Genomic DNA, 14,461 nt, shown 5'->3' with positions numbered 1-14,461 from the left:
GTTGCGCAGGGGCAAACATAGCTCTTGGCAACCTTTTCACAAGTTCAGACACTCCAACAACCCGTCAGTCCTCCTCAACTTTGACACTCTTTTTTGAAATATAACTGTAATCCACTGTCAGGTGTGTGTCTCTGGAAGTGTGTGATCAGCTGTATAAAGTGGGCTTAGTGGTTGACTTAGCTCAGCATGTGTCAGAACATACTTTAAGTCTTTCAGGATTATTAAACAGGATATGTGCCCTTAATGTTACAAATAGTCTGTCTAGTCAGGTAATGAAATCGCGTTTACGCATTTTGAGGTTTTGTCTCCGGAGGTTGCCAATGAGACTGACCACATCTGAAATGAAGTCACACACCTTTAAAGTGTGAGAGTGTGCACACACAGGCCCTGTAATATTTAAGAGCTAATGGAGTTTTCTTAAGGGACCAGTGTGAACGCAGTGAATGTTATTTATAAGTAAGCTGTTTCCATCCGTTCTCCACTGTGGAACGCATTCAGCTCTGACGACTGAGAGATTTGAATTTCAGTTGAAAGTGCAGGATGAAGTTTTTTCTGCTGACGATGTTCCTCTTGATCTGCTCTCCTGTAGCTGTAAGTACACTATAATTAATACAGACTTTATTTTTCCTTTTTTCAAGGCATTTTTCTGACTAAGAGCTTATACTTACAAAATAATCATTTGATTCGATGTTTTGATGCAGAACTGTGATTCTAGTAGTGACTCAGGCAGCAGTAGTAGCAGTGAGTCTAAGGAGGTAAGCATTAACGTAAACCTATTCTTTATCATCTAAAGTTTGAATAGAAAATTAATTATTTCACATTCCTAAAAAGGCTTTATTAAATTTACTTCGTCCTCCTCCAGGTGATCCAGCCCCAGCCACTTCCTCCATGGACTTCCATCCCTTTGTGGGAACTGTTTCCTGGCCTGTTTCCTCCTCCAGCTACACAACCAACCACCACATCCACACAAACTACAACCACAGCGGACACGCAGACAACCATCCCGCGAGGAGACAATGGCTGAAGTGTTTTGATCTGAGAACGGGAAAAGCAGAGAGAAATACTGTATGTTAACTTTATTCTCCTCCAGTAAAAAGAGCGCTCAGTGATATCAAGGCATAGTCTCTCTCTCTGTTTACTATAATGTATATATTTTTGTTTTATTTCATCAGGCTTAAGCCATGTTTACACTCTTTGTATAGCTTACGACTTTTATATTGATTCATTTGCTTTATTAGCATGCTTTCAAATGTTGGATCTGTAACTTTTCCACTTGTGTATTTTTCATTGCTTTGTATGTGACATCATTCAGCAAAACGTGTTGGTCAGCTCTCTATTTTTATATCAAGATCAGTATAACAAATGAAAGGAATAAATATATAGGCCAAACTTTAATGTAAAACCTCTAATTATCTGCTTGTTGAGGTGGAGACACCGGTGGCGGGATGCTGACGACACGTCAGGGTAATATCCACTCACACATCCCATCCCTGGATCAACACAGCTTAAGACAGGGATGAGTGTTGAGCCGATGATACCTGACTGTTTGCTTTATCAGTGAAGTCTCTCCCACTCTTTTTTACCATGACTCAGCATTTTAACTAATTTTACCATATAGTACATAGCAATGCAATGAAAACTCTTGGCTGAATTTGTTTATGACAAATTGTGTCAGTTTAATAAATAGATAGATCTTAGCACAGCCGATCATTATGAATGTAATCTTGTTTCCCAGTTTGTCTGAACGTCTATTCACTCATTTCAGACACTGATTTAAAATGCACTCCTTGGCTCCTGGACCTGTGGTTCCTTTTCAGCATGTTATTCCTCACTCTATCTAACCAATTTCCTACTCTGTGCACTAACCTCTCAAATAAAAGTATTCAACTCTAAATATATCTAAAAAAAACCTCTGAAACTATATCTAAAAGAGAAATTAATCCTGCTGGACAACAGGCTGCGGCTGATGGATAAAGGATATTCCTGCACTGAATAACTGTCTAATCTTTCTTTATTTTTCAGAGTTTAAAAGTTACATTTTCTTCAAAACACGGCCCAGAGAGGAATATTTGTTGTGATTGTATTTTAATCCAAAGGTTCAGAGGCAGCCTTTGTCTCTCATTTATGAACCCAGTATTGACTCAAGCCTGTCAGAAGTGTTATGTGAAAAGCACCTTCCCTGGATAAAGTATTGCTGCTGTGTGGCTGTTATGGCCTGATCAACTTTGTACGTTGTTTAATAGAATTTAAACAAATTGAGATTTGTTTTATTTGGTCGTTAGAATTCGGTCCAACCCAGTTTGTTACACTGCTGTGCAATCGAATATATATATATATATATTGAGGATTAAAGTAGGTTTGAGATAGACCTAAATGTTGTTCATGTGTAAAAATAGTATTTTGATTCTCTTTTCCATACATTATAGTATTTATACCCAGGACTATGCATGAGACACACTATAGCTTGGCAATAATCTGAACATCAACAACTAACCTTTTTTCAGATTTCTGTCTTTTGGATTTAAGCGTCAAAGCTGTTATCGTTGAACATTCAACAACTGTATGACCTTTTCTCACCCGCAGTTTATGTTGCTCGCTGGCAAATGACATTGCTTGTAGAACCCTATAGAACCCCAGAAAACATGTATAAATAAAAATGTCTTTTTTAAATTGACAGCTGTTACATTCTTGTTTTCCACTGTAGCGTTCCAAACCATCCCGGTCTTCTTAAACACGCCAAAACCATCCAACCGCTGCGATATTTACAGTATTTCTTGGATACGTTTTAGATCCTTGATTGACAGTTAAAGAGAAAAAAAAACAAAAAAACTTCTTTTAAGTGTCAGCTTCAGTCTGCACTTGTGTTGCAATCTGGACTGGGTTGAACTAAGAAGCCTAACTATATGTTCAAACCACAGGGTTACCCAATCCTTTATGTCTGGCTTTCCAGACGCTTATGTGTGTTGCTGTCCAACTCAACAGTTTTGTGTTTCCACAAAACTAGCACACTGCATAGTATTAAAATATAGCTGAAAACTCTCTGTTGTATGAAAAAAATGTTAACAGCTGCAACAACAGCGGTGTATAGATGTCATGGCTCTTGTGTGTGCCATAAAGTTTTAAATGGAAATTAACATTAATCCCCAGATGCTTCACTAAAGAGGATACGGACTGGGGCATCATGCACTGAATAATAACACTTTTGATTTCCTTTGGGTTTTCATAAATAAAACGATTTTCAAACATGACCAAGGATTAATCTTTGCTATGTGATGTATTGTAATCCTGAAGTGCAGTGGCACCCTTTGTCTTTTCATTTATGAACCCTGCAGTAATAAAAGAAGCACCCTCCCTGGTATTAATATTAATGCTGTGAGGATAAATTGATCAACCATTCACCATATTTTTTTTTCACTTTATTGTTATAGTTGTCATTGCAAAACTTTACATCACACAACTTTTCTGTGTCCATATATAAATCAACACTCTTTATGTCTATGTAACAATTGTATAAAAAGAGATTTCAATTACGTATATTAAGGTGTAGTTTGAAGTTGGTCCTAGATGGCTGGTGTTCAATAACAGCTACATCAACCAGAATCACTCAAAATGCAAATGTGATGAATTTCAAACAAATGTTCTAGGTTTCCTTTTTTCCGTGCAATTTAAGCACAATTGAAAGAGAGCATTATTACATAATTAGTATCTAATTTTTTTTAACGTGCCTGTCTTTTTCCTTGCGCCCTTTCATTGAGTTTACAACCTGTCCTTGATGCCACCTCAGCTACAGTTCAGGTCTGCTGGCATGAAAATCATGTTACATTTGATTTATGTTGATTGATGAGCAGAATTTGATATCTTGGCTAGACATATGTTAACATTCAGAATGTCCGGGTCTATCAAAAGAAACCTCCAGCTGTTACAATATTTAAAGTATTTCTTGGATGAGTTTGAGATTTTTGACTGACAGCAGAAAAACTGTTGTTTTCATTTAGCCTTCAGCTTCAACGTGCACTTGTTTATACTTGTAAAAATCAACTGGATCCAGTTCAGAAGAATTATTGTAACCACACCGATCCTTCTGGGCCTACACCTGTGTTCTTGTGCAAATACATACCAATGTCAGTATACACCACAAAATCAGAACCGAGTTGTAAGGTAATAAAAATGTTTATGATGACATGCAACATCCACAATGTATTACCCTGTGATTTATAAGGGACCTGCCCAAGGCCTTTGTTACCCTAGGTGTATCAACTCCCACCCCGAGTGACCACAACTGGATATTCAGTCCAGATTATTGATAAATGGAATGTTGACTGTCCCACTAATCAGCATTGATATCCTTAAATGATGGCTAATACTTCCCCTTAGTGCCTTCCCTTAATGTCATTTAAATTATTAAAGGGATGTTTCTGTCATGGATTCACTTTTCAGGGAGATAAAATGACAATTTATGTAGCTCCCCTTCGTGGTTGTTTGTGATTGATGCCAAATGTAACTCCAAACATTCTCCAACAGTCTTGCTTCTTCTGTTTGTGTCCATGGTCACCACAGAGCAGCTACTTTGTAGTATCAACATTTAGTAGTTACAAAATGTATTCTATTATGATATCTGTCAGATTAATTAAGAAAAACACGTTTAGCTATAAATGTAAATTCAAAGCATCAGAACACCTAGCGTAGGAGGAGTGATACAAGCTAGTGGTGTTGTGCTCCTATAATGTCACTTTTGGAATGCCTCGGATCATATGTATATTTCTAACACTTCTTAAATCAGTGCCTTACTCATCCCTCCATCATTTGCACTCACACCCATAAGACAGAACAACCATTTACACTTACATTCACATTCGTGGTTAAATAAGAATTACCAACTTGCTTTTCTTATCCACCTCCTTTATTTTTTATTTTTTCCTCAAGCCTTCACCATAACCCCCTAATGCTTTATATTATGCTTATATTGGTCTTCATACACTCCTCCACTTTATTCTGTATGATATAAGTTCTCATATCTTATTCATCATAGCACTACGGTCACTTTATTCTTTCAGTGTAAATCTATTTTATGTAGCTCTAGTATGTATTTAGTCTGTTGTTCTATTATCTTCCATGAATATGTCACTTCATTATTTGGTATCAGCCTCCTTGCTCATACCTCTATATGTTTCTATATATTTAGATTTATTTCCTACTTATGCACTATAGTTCTGTTTAGATCTCTTCACAACTGCATATATGTTTAGTCTGATTACTGTCCACTTATACCTTCTTTTGTATTTAACTTTGTAATTTTGTATTTTAACTTTGTACTTACACCTTGACTCTTCTTGACCATTCTTTTGTTGACACTTTATCTTTGGTGAAACATTTAGTCGTTCATTTACTGTTCTGTGTGTTCTGTTCTTTGAATCCCCCCCAGGAACTAAATACATTTTTGAATTGAATTGTATGTCTGTGGAATACAAGGATAGCTGACCTACCAAAAAACCACACAGGGATAAAATGCAAATTTCAGAAAGGCCCACAAACCCAGAACCTTCTTTCAGTTTGGCCACATGCTAATCACTGCACCACTGTACTGCTTCCTCATACATATTTTTTGCTTATAGTTTCATTGCAGATCTAGCATATTTTGACCATAATTACAGAGTGAGACACTGACACATCAGCCGCACCCAGAAATGCTCTGAGTAACAGGAAAACCTAAAGTCCTACTTTCTTGTGGGTTTGTTTATTCATTTCTTTAGACATTACAGCATTGTAATTAAAGGAAAACAGACGGTTTAGGCTATTACACCTCATTACTTCATTTGAGCGAGAAAATTAGGCTGAATTTGTCTGACTTTTTTTTTCTGACACGTCTGTCATATCTGTCCTGTCATTGGTTGTTTCGCTCTTTGCGCCGTGCATAAGTCAATGCCCCCTTCCACAATGTTTCACTGAATTCCCTCTAAGTGCTCCCAGTGGACATTTCTTTCAGCTCATTGATCTCGTGGGAATCATTTCAAAACTGCATCGATTTTTCTGTTGGTTTTGCTTTTGGAAATGCTCATCATAATCCTGCTGTCATGTTGGACCATAATGGGCTCTGCTGTACCAGTAAGTCACTCGTTTACAGAAGAAACTTCAACATAGATATATGAGATGTTATCGTTAATGATTCTAACATTTCGTTTAACCTGCTTTCGCATGTTTTATATCTTGTATTTCCAGGTCCTTCCTGATGATCTTCCTTCCCAAATGTCCCAAGGAGGAACCACTCAAACAGCTCAAACAGTTCAACCTGTTCAAGTGACAAACCCAATGCCTGACACTCGGACGCCCTCTCATCAAGTGGAGAAACAACAGCCTGGTGGCCCCCTGCAGCCAGAGGCCCAGGCCCAAGCACAGGCCCAGGCCCAGGGTGGCCCTCAGTTTCTGCCTCCTACGCAGTTCTACACCTGGTATCCTCTAGGGGGCAGTCCAATGTTTATCCCTCTGCAGCCCAGTGTCCAAGGAACTACTGTTAACCAGCCTGCAGTCCCACAGCAGCCAATGGTAGGACATAAGGACACAGACACTTGAGAGACACTTACAGATTGTTTAAAACTAGTTTCTAAGATATGTTTGTCCTTTCTCCTCAGATGTTCTCTCCTTATAGCTACTTACCTCTTTTTCCATCCCCATATATGAATCAACAGGTTAGTTCAAATAAATAAATCTGTGTTTACATAGGTTTTTTTTTTTTAACACCAGCATTTGCATTGCAGATGTTGCTGAATGTACTTTTCTTCGCAAAACTTTTTTCAAACCAACCAGTACTTGAAAGATTTCACCTTGGGGGTCTTTCTGCAAATATTTCTTCATGATTAGCTGTCATCACACACCGTAAAGGATTTCATTACAACAGCCAAAACACACACAGTGTTTTTGGCAATTAAGAAATCTGTACTTAGTCGTAATCTATCACTTGATTTATGACTCTGATATGGATACATAGATCCTGCTTTTGCCTGAACATGTTATTCTGCCTCAAGGTATAGCCATTACATTTAACTGTCTAATGTTTGCAGTAGGAGAGAAGTAGAATGGCAGTTTTGACTTGTGTTAGGGCAGAAAGTGTGGACAAAGTTTAAAATGTATATTGTGTTGTTGTCTTTCCTCAAGTTTTCCCAGTATGGACTCCAGATGATTCCACAAACTGTAACAAATCAACCTCAGAACAGTCCAGTGTTACCTGTCCAAAATCCCTCTGGAGCTTCTCCCTCAGTAAACACACCTCAGCCAATGCAGCAACAACAGCAACTGCAGCTGCAACAGCAACAACTACAAGAGCAGCAACAACAGCAACAGCAACTACAACAGCAACAGCAACTACAACAGCAACTACAACTACAACAGCAACTACAACAGCAACAGCAACTACAACAGCAACTACAGCAACAGCAAACTCAACAGGTGTCTCCATCTGTTGGATTCATCTAACGTTGAATCCAACAGCAGAACTGATTTACCAAAAAGCTCATTGAAAGTTGTCTTTTTTTTCTAAGCCGGCTTTATTTTCTTTCACAGAATTCCCAAATTGTTTACGTGCTCCAGCGATCCATGGTAAAAGCAACACAAACGTTGTCTTCATATTTCTTTCTCTGATCATGTTTTATTTGACATTTGCTGATAATCTTTTCCAGAACACTCCTGTTGGCAGTCTTAGCTCAGAAGAACTTGAGGTATGACAGAGCCAGCGTTTTAATAACTCTGTCAGCTTGTTTAAACAATCGGCACAGTGAACTCAGTGATCCGATTGTTTCCTTCGCCTCTTACAGTACCTCTCTTCTCTGTTACAGATGGTTGCCAACACAGGTCGGCTGGGTGTGTACCTAACCTCTGTGCTCAAAAGCCCATCTGCTGGAGCTGTTCAGACTGTGAACCAAGCCACAGGACTGAAAAACCAAGGACAGCAAAACACAGTGCCATCTGTTGAGACCTCGTCGTCTGGAGCGACAGCGACACAGAGCCTGCAGCCGAACACAAACGGCATCCCTGCAGGTTTGGAGGGACCAACGCATGTGGCAGCCACAGTCCAGACACCTGTTCAAACTGAACTCCAACCCACACAGGGAATCCTGGTCTGAGCAAGCAGCCAGCAGCAAAAGAAAACAGTCATAACATGCTGATAATTAAACTTTCATCAGTGATGAAACACGGAGACTAACAAGCAGTCAGAGTATCTCTTCATTTAGCATCTTATAATCATATCATTTACTAATAGTGCACATTTTTTGATTTTTGATTAATTCACATTTAACCAAAACTGCTAAAACTGGAATTGTTTCCCTGTTTAAAGTCACATTGTTTCTTTGTTAGTTTTCACTATTTAAATATAAAAGATCTTATTTTACATCCTACATTAATTTTTTTGTTTGTTTTCTTTTTAACTCTCCTGACCCCTAAAAACAGGCTGCAAAGACAACACAGCAGAGACTGAGGAATTTGAATATTGATGTGATGTCATTTTTATGTCCACCCGAACAATAAACTTCTTGTTACCCTATGCGTCACTTTTTTACGTGTTTTTTTTTCCGATTCCTCTGACTCCAGTGTTGAATGTCTGCTTCTGTAGCTGCTGAACGCTTCATTACGTTTAACAGATAGTTGCTAACTTTGTCTGCCTTGCTGGTGTTTTGGAGCACAGCAGGTTTTTAAATGCTGACAGCAGCTGCCTTCTGCTTCCAAAAAAACAGGATAGATGACACAATGAGTCTGAACCAAACTTAAAAGTTATGAGCTGTAAAAAGAAACTAAACAAGTTAAAACTCATTACACTGCTAAGAGCTACCACTGAAGTAGATATCAATGGATTTATTATTTTGCGCAACACTATTATTAACATACTTGTTGTTTGTTAAGATCATTTCTAATGACATCTTTAGATTTTGAAAATATAAAACGAACTGCAGTCCCTCAAGTGGCCAGATTGGAATAGTTCCAGTATTTAAATACTCCATCAGTAGAATGAAACACTGTGTTACAAACAACAGAATAGATTAGATAATTTCCCGATCAATGAAAACTTCACGTGAATTAAAATGCATACAACTCACTGGTTTATTGTAAATACATAATTTGCCTTGGCAGGCTGTGTGCAAATTTAAATGTGCTTGGAAGAAGGACAAACGGTTCTGTTTTTAAGAACCAGCCTCAAGTGACCTTTCTTGTTACTGCACGTTTTTGTGTGTGTGTGTGTGTGTGTGTGTGTGTGTGTGTGTGTGTGTGTGTGTCTTAACTGGCTTCATCTTTCAGCCCGTTGAGGTTGCACTTATTGTGTGAACACATCGTTACTTTCCTGTGTTTAAGAATAACAATTTCTGTCATTTAAACGTCTGCAATTGTAGTGTTTTTCTGCCCAGTGACGGCATAATGTAAGAGCTTGTCTTACCATCATGCTGAGCTATCTTTTCTTCACAGTTAATGGATTTTGACCAAAGTGCAGCACTTATGAGTCCCCACAGGCTCACACTGGAGTGATTGTTGGAATCCTGTACTTTCAGGCTGTCTCAGAATTACAGTTCCATCAGAGACATTCAGTCCATCGGTGTCCAACAAAAGGTGAATGAGTTTGTTTGAAAGATGAAAGTTTAACCCTCTCAAATGTGTTTGTCTTCATCAAACAAAACAAGAGAAAAGAAGATCTGGGATTGGGTATTTAAGATTGTTAAAATTGATACCAAAATAGTTACATTAATGGAAGAAAATAAATTAATTGTTTTTGATAATTTGATGAATGTTTGGATCATTTCTTGTGATACAGTGTCAAACATTTGCTCTTCCAGAACATCGGTTAATGAATGCAGAGTTGAGCTGGACAAAAGAAGCAATACGTCAATATGTCAAGGTTCTACAGCTACAACGGATCAGACCTTTTAAAATTGTATGAGACAATGCGTTCAATAAGATCCTCAGGCAGAGGTGTTCTGGTTGCTCCAAATTCCAGACTGAAATCAAGGAGGATAGAGAGTTTGCTGTGAGGTCTCCAAAACTGTGGAACGACCTGTCTCTTTTAAATCCCTTCTTGAAACAGCGAGCCTCTCCTGATTTGACTTGAATTGTACTTTTTAAAATTCCTCTAAAAGTCTTGCATAGTTCTTTTAAATTAATGCCAAGTTTTAAAATGTTTGTGGTTGTTTTCAAATCTTTGCCTTGCTAGATATTTATGCCCTGTCTATTTCAATTCGCTTTTGCTCTAAAAAGAAAGAATGAATCAATTAAAAATAATCACAGCATGCCACCTTATAAACACTTCTGAGTAAATCTGCGCCCTTTGCTGAGCAGGTGTCCTTTCAGAGTTTTATGATATTACAAGGAGGAACCTGATAAAACACATCACTGAGGGATTAAATAGGATTAATAAGCATTTCAATGCAAGCCAAAAAAAAAAAGTACCACATGTGAGTCCTGTAACTGACAGTTTTTCCAGTCGTGAAAAAAGTGAAATCTCTGGCACTTTGCCAGCTCCTGTCATGGGTTTGCTCGCCCTTACTCTCTTGAGCTAATAAATAGGAGTAAATCTCTCTGTGGCAATCACACCCCTCCTCAACAACCCTCCGGTGCTCGTGTGCTGAAATAAAGGAAAGGTAATACTGATAACTAATATCATATTATAATTTAAAACATATATGGTTTATTTAAATGACATTCAAAATGATGAGGTGAATACTGTACCTCAAAAAAATGTTCTCTATTTGACAGCTTCTTGAAAAATGAAATCCCTCCTGATTGTTGCCTGCATCCTGGGGGTGGCTGTCTGTGCTCCTGCAAGGAAAAAAAAAGTAAAAGATCTCAAAAATCTATTTAGCACTGTGGTCAATACATATTTGAAAAATACTGTTAAGTCAATGTCCTTAGCTGGTGATGAGCTTTGAATAATGTTACCTGATCTTATCTGTAGATGAATTGTCCTTTTCATTGTAGTTCTTTTTAAATATCACTTTTTTTCAGCTTTTTGAGACGCTCTCAGTTATGTTACTGCTCAGGAAATATGTAACTATGTCAGAGTGAACCTTTTTGTACCTATGTTTGTCAGAGTTATAGATCTCAGACTGAGCTTCATGCCATTAATCTCCACTTTACAGCATCAGGCCTACATGGAGTTTGACATCATTCACGCTCCGTCTGAGGTACAGTAAGACCCAGCTCGAAGATCATTTTCCTGTCATACGCTTAAAAAAAAACACAGCAAAAGACACATTACATAGGCACTATTGCATACTTAACAAAAGGAATGCTATCATCGCTAAAGCCATTGTATCTATTTGAGTCTGCACTGGCTCTTTCACTTAAATACTTCTGTGTTTCTTAAGGAACAAAATGATTTCATTTTTACAGGCACTTGATTATATTCCTGCTGGAGCCCCAGTCGGAAGTCTGGATGTTGTAAGAGCTTATTTAAATAGTTTATTCCTTGTTTTTTTCTGTAATTCATGAACACTCTTTTGTACAAAATTCTTGTTTTTCCTTCCCAGCTGCTCCCAGTTGATGCCAAGGGAAGACCTATTGCAGGACCTGTGAGTGACAGCATGTATTTTGATTTTCGTCTGCATGGAGGCTTTTTGTTTGGACTCAATCCAAAGCTAACATTAGCTTCTGTATGAGAGATAGATGTTTTCTTTACATACCTTCCAAAACTTCAATACTTAGCATACATGTCAACATGATGTGATGTCAGGGGCCCTTGAGTTCAGCCAGATTACACCTGAACGTCATTTTTAAGTACTTGTGTGAGCCAGCATGTCTTTTCATTGAAGGTTCGAGGCTTCATCAAGCAGGAGATCCCCCGACCAAAGGGCCAAGGGTCGAAGGATCTGGTAAGATGACTGCTGATGTTCTTTACTTTGGCGTTGGGAGATTTGATCCAACTAATGATCTTTTTCTCACTTTAGTACATCCCCTTTGGTTTCGAAGTGCCTGCTCCTGTTGCCCCCGTTGCCCCTGTGGCTCCTGTTGCTCCTGTTGCCCCCGTTGCCCCTGTTGCTCCAGCTGCCCCTGCTGCTCCTGTTGCTCCAGTTGCCCCTGTTGCTCCAGCTGCCCCTGTTGCTCCTGATGCTCCTGCTGGCCCTCTTTTACCGGTCGTTGCTACAAATGGCCCTGTAAGAATGACTATAAATGTGCATGTTGATATGTTGTCATTAAAGAAGCAGTTTCTCTTGCAGACCATGCAAAAAGTTTGTCTTTAAATTGTAACTTTTGCTTCAAATGAAAGCAGCAGGTTCCTCCTGATTATGCAGCTCCAATTAAATTGGGAGAGGGGGAGGGGGGGACGAGGGCCTGAAATCTTACATGTGGTGATAAGTACCATTCAAATTTAATTGGCGCAGCTTCTAGTGTTCAGAATTAGTCTTTCTCCGTCTTTGGATTTTTTTTTTTTTTTCTCAGATGTATGTGCTGTTTGATATTTTTGCACGAGCTCTGAATCAGTTACTCATTAATAGACACCTGAGAGACAACACTGCTTTCTGATCAGCTCATCAGAAATCCTCTGTTATTTCAGGCTGTTAAAAAGGCTGGAGATGATGACGAGGAGGAAGAAGACTAAAAAACGTCGGCAGGAAATGCACGTTTGTTCAGGTAAATGCGGACAGATAATGCACTGTATACAATTCAGGCTTTAATTTCTTAAAGAAAGGTGCTTTATAGTGAGGGAATATGTTTTGACAGTATTCATGAAAACAACAATGTGTTTTCTCTCTTGCTCTCATAGGTCGATACTGCAATAAGACCAGCAGTCTGCCTTGCAGAAATCGGACCCCATACTGCTGTTTCCAAAAATATGACAAATATGGGGATATCATGTCATTATTGCTTTGCTTTTCAAAAAGATAAAGTGGAAAAAGTGCTGTGCTTCAAAATAAAATCTGAATAAAATGCTCTGCAGCAACGCATCAGTGTGCTATTATTCCAGTTTCCTGGAAGTTCCTATGGTTTGGTTTTGCAACCAAATGTTCTATTTCAAAATATAAAGGAACTCAAAATGTGTTTTGGGACTAAAGGAACTTCTTCATAGTTCTAGTAACAGTTGGAAACTCTCCTCCCTTTTTATTTATTTGGTTCCTAGAACATGTTAAGCTCATGTATTAGAACCATGGTGGTGCAAATACAAAGACAAAAAGTTGCCATTACATGTAGCACTTGAGGAAGTCCCCAGAACAGTTTGGTCCAAAAACATTTATACATTCAGTTCTTGTACTCGGTTTCAGATAAGTGAACAAAATCCTGAATGTTTTATTTACAAAAAACAAAAACCTCTATACGCTTTCAATTTCATTTGTGATTACATGCACGAAATATAATGAAACATAAGGGGCTGTTCGATATTAGCATCTAAACTCTTCACATGTACTGTACATTGAAGATAGTGACCTCCTGATTTCTCTGGATTCTACTGTGCAACTCAAAAAAGTAAAACATTTGAACCATATTTACAAAAACAACCTGCGTAACAGTGCTGTTTTAGATATTGCTTATATGCTGAGGTCAAACAGAACCAATAAATGTTTTGATGGCAGGATGATGAGCCAGCAGAGAGAAGGTTTGCACTGCTCTAGACAGTGTAATCTGACAGAGTCTGCTATTACACAGAAAGTGGATTTGACCACTGGTCATTTAGTAAAGCTGGAGACTAGACATCTGCACTGCACCCACTCATTGGGTAACATCACTGCCACCCACTGGGATTGGCTCTCAGGTGAGCTGCTCCAATATAAAAGTCAAGAGAAGTTCTGTGGAAGATACGAACGACTGGCATCACCCTCCAACAACCACATCCATCGTCCTCTCCTGCTTGGTTTCATCATAGAAGGTGAGTTATGCAACTTCAACATGGCCGAGAACAAGATATCAACCGTCCAGTGTGAATTTGACCTGCATTAACGTTACGATGAATGTGTCTGTAGGTCTTACTTTATCTGCAAAAATGATGTTGGCAATCCTCTGCCTGTGTCTGGCTGGCACAGTCTCAGCTGCACCTGTAAGTTTAAAAGAACATTGTCTCACAGGACTTTCTTTATATCTTCAATTCAAACGAAGTAAGACGATTGATTTCTCTTTCTTTTTTCACTTTCAGTCCTTCTTTCATTACCTCCCCCATTACGCAGGTTCTAGACCACAGGTACCCCCCTCACAGGTAATCATGATGTGTTCTGTTTACTTTCTGAGTCAAAGGGTTTCTTTGAACGTGAAAAAAAGTGTACAGTACACAACAGAGAAAAAACAGTTTTTCTTCACTGTGTGATACATGAAGAACTATGCTACATTCAATTCATTTCTTTTCTGTTTTTTGTTTTTATTCATTTAGGTGAAAATCCCCTACACAGCTGGTCAGGGTCTGCCACAGCCTGGATTACCTGGTGCCTACAGTGTGGAGTTTGTAAGTCGCATTATTTATTTTCTCACTGTTTATTAAAATATGATGCATTCAAAAGCTTAC

General features: G+C 38.5%; 1 protein-coding gene across 1 annotated transcript; it reads left to right on the top strand.

The window, feature by feature from the left end:
- The first annotated feature begins 10,576 nt into the window (after positions 1-10,576).
- scpp7 (secretory calcium-binding phosphoprotein 7) lies at positions 10,577-12,917 on the top strand. Its single transcript, XM_079334375.1, has 9 exons — positions 10,577-10,613; positions 10,729-10,808; positions 11,112-11,156; positions 11,365-11,412; positions 11,502-11,543; positions 11,784-11,843; positions 11,919-12,125; positions 12,527-12,603; positions 12,737-12,917. Exons 2-8 carry the CDS (start codon positions 10,740-10,742, stop codon positions 12,569-12,571), a joined length of 516 nt encoding a protein of 171 aa, XP_079190501.1. The 5' UTR covers positions 10,577-10,613; positions 10,729-10,739; the 3' UTR covers positions 12,572-12,603; positions 12,737-12,917.
- Positions 12,918-14,461: the final 1,544 nt, after the last annotated feature.

This window comes from Symphodus melops (genome assembly GCF_947650265.1).
Source record: "Symphodus melops genome assembly, chromosome: 2".
Lineage (NCBI taxonomy): Eukaryota > Metazoa > Chordata > Actinopteri > Labriformes > Labridae > Symphodus > Symphodus melops.
This window is presented reverse-complemented; position numbering and strand designations above follow the sequence as displayed.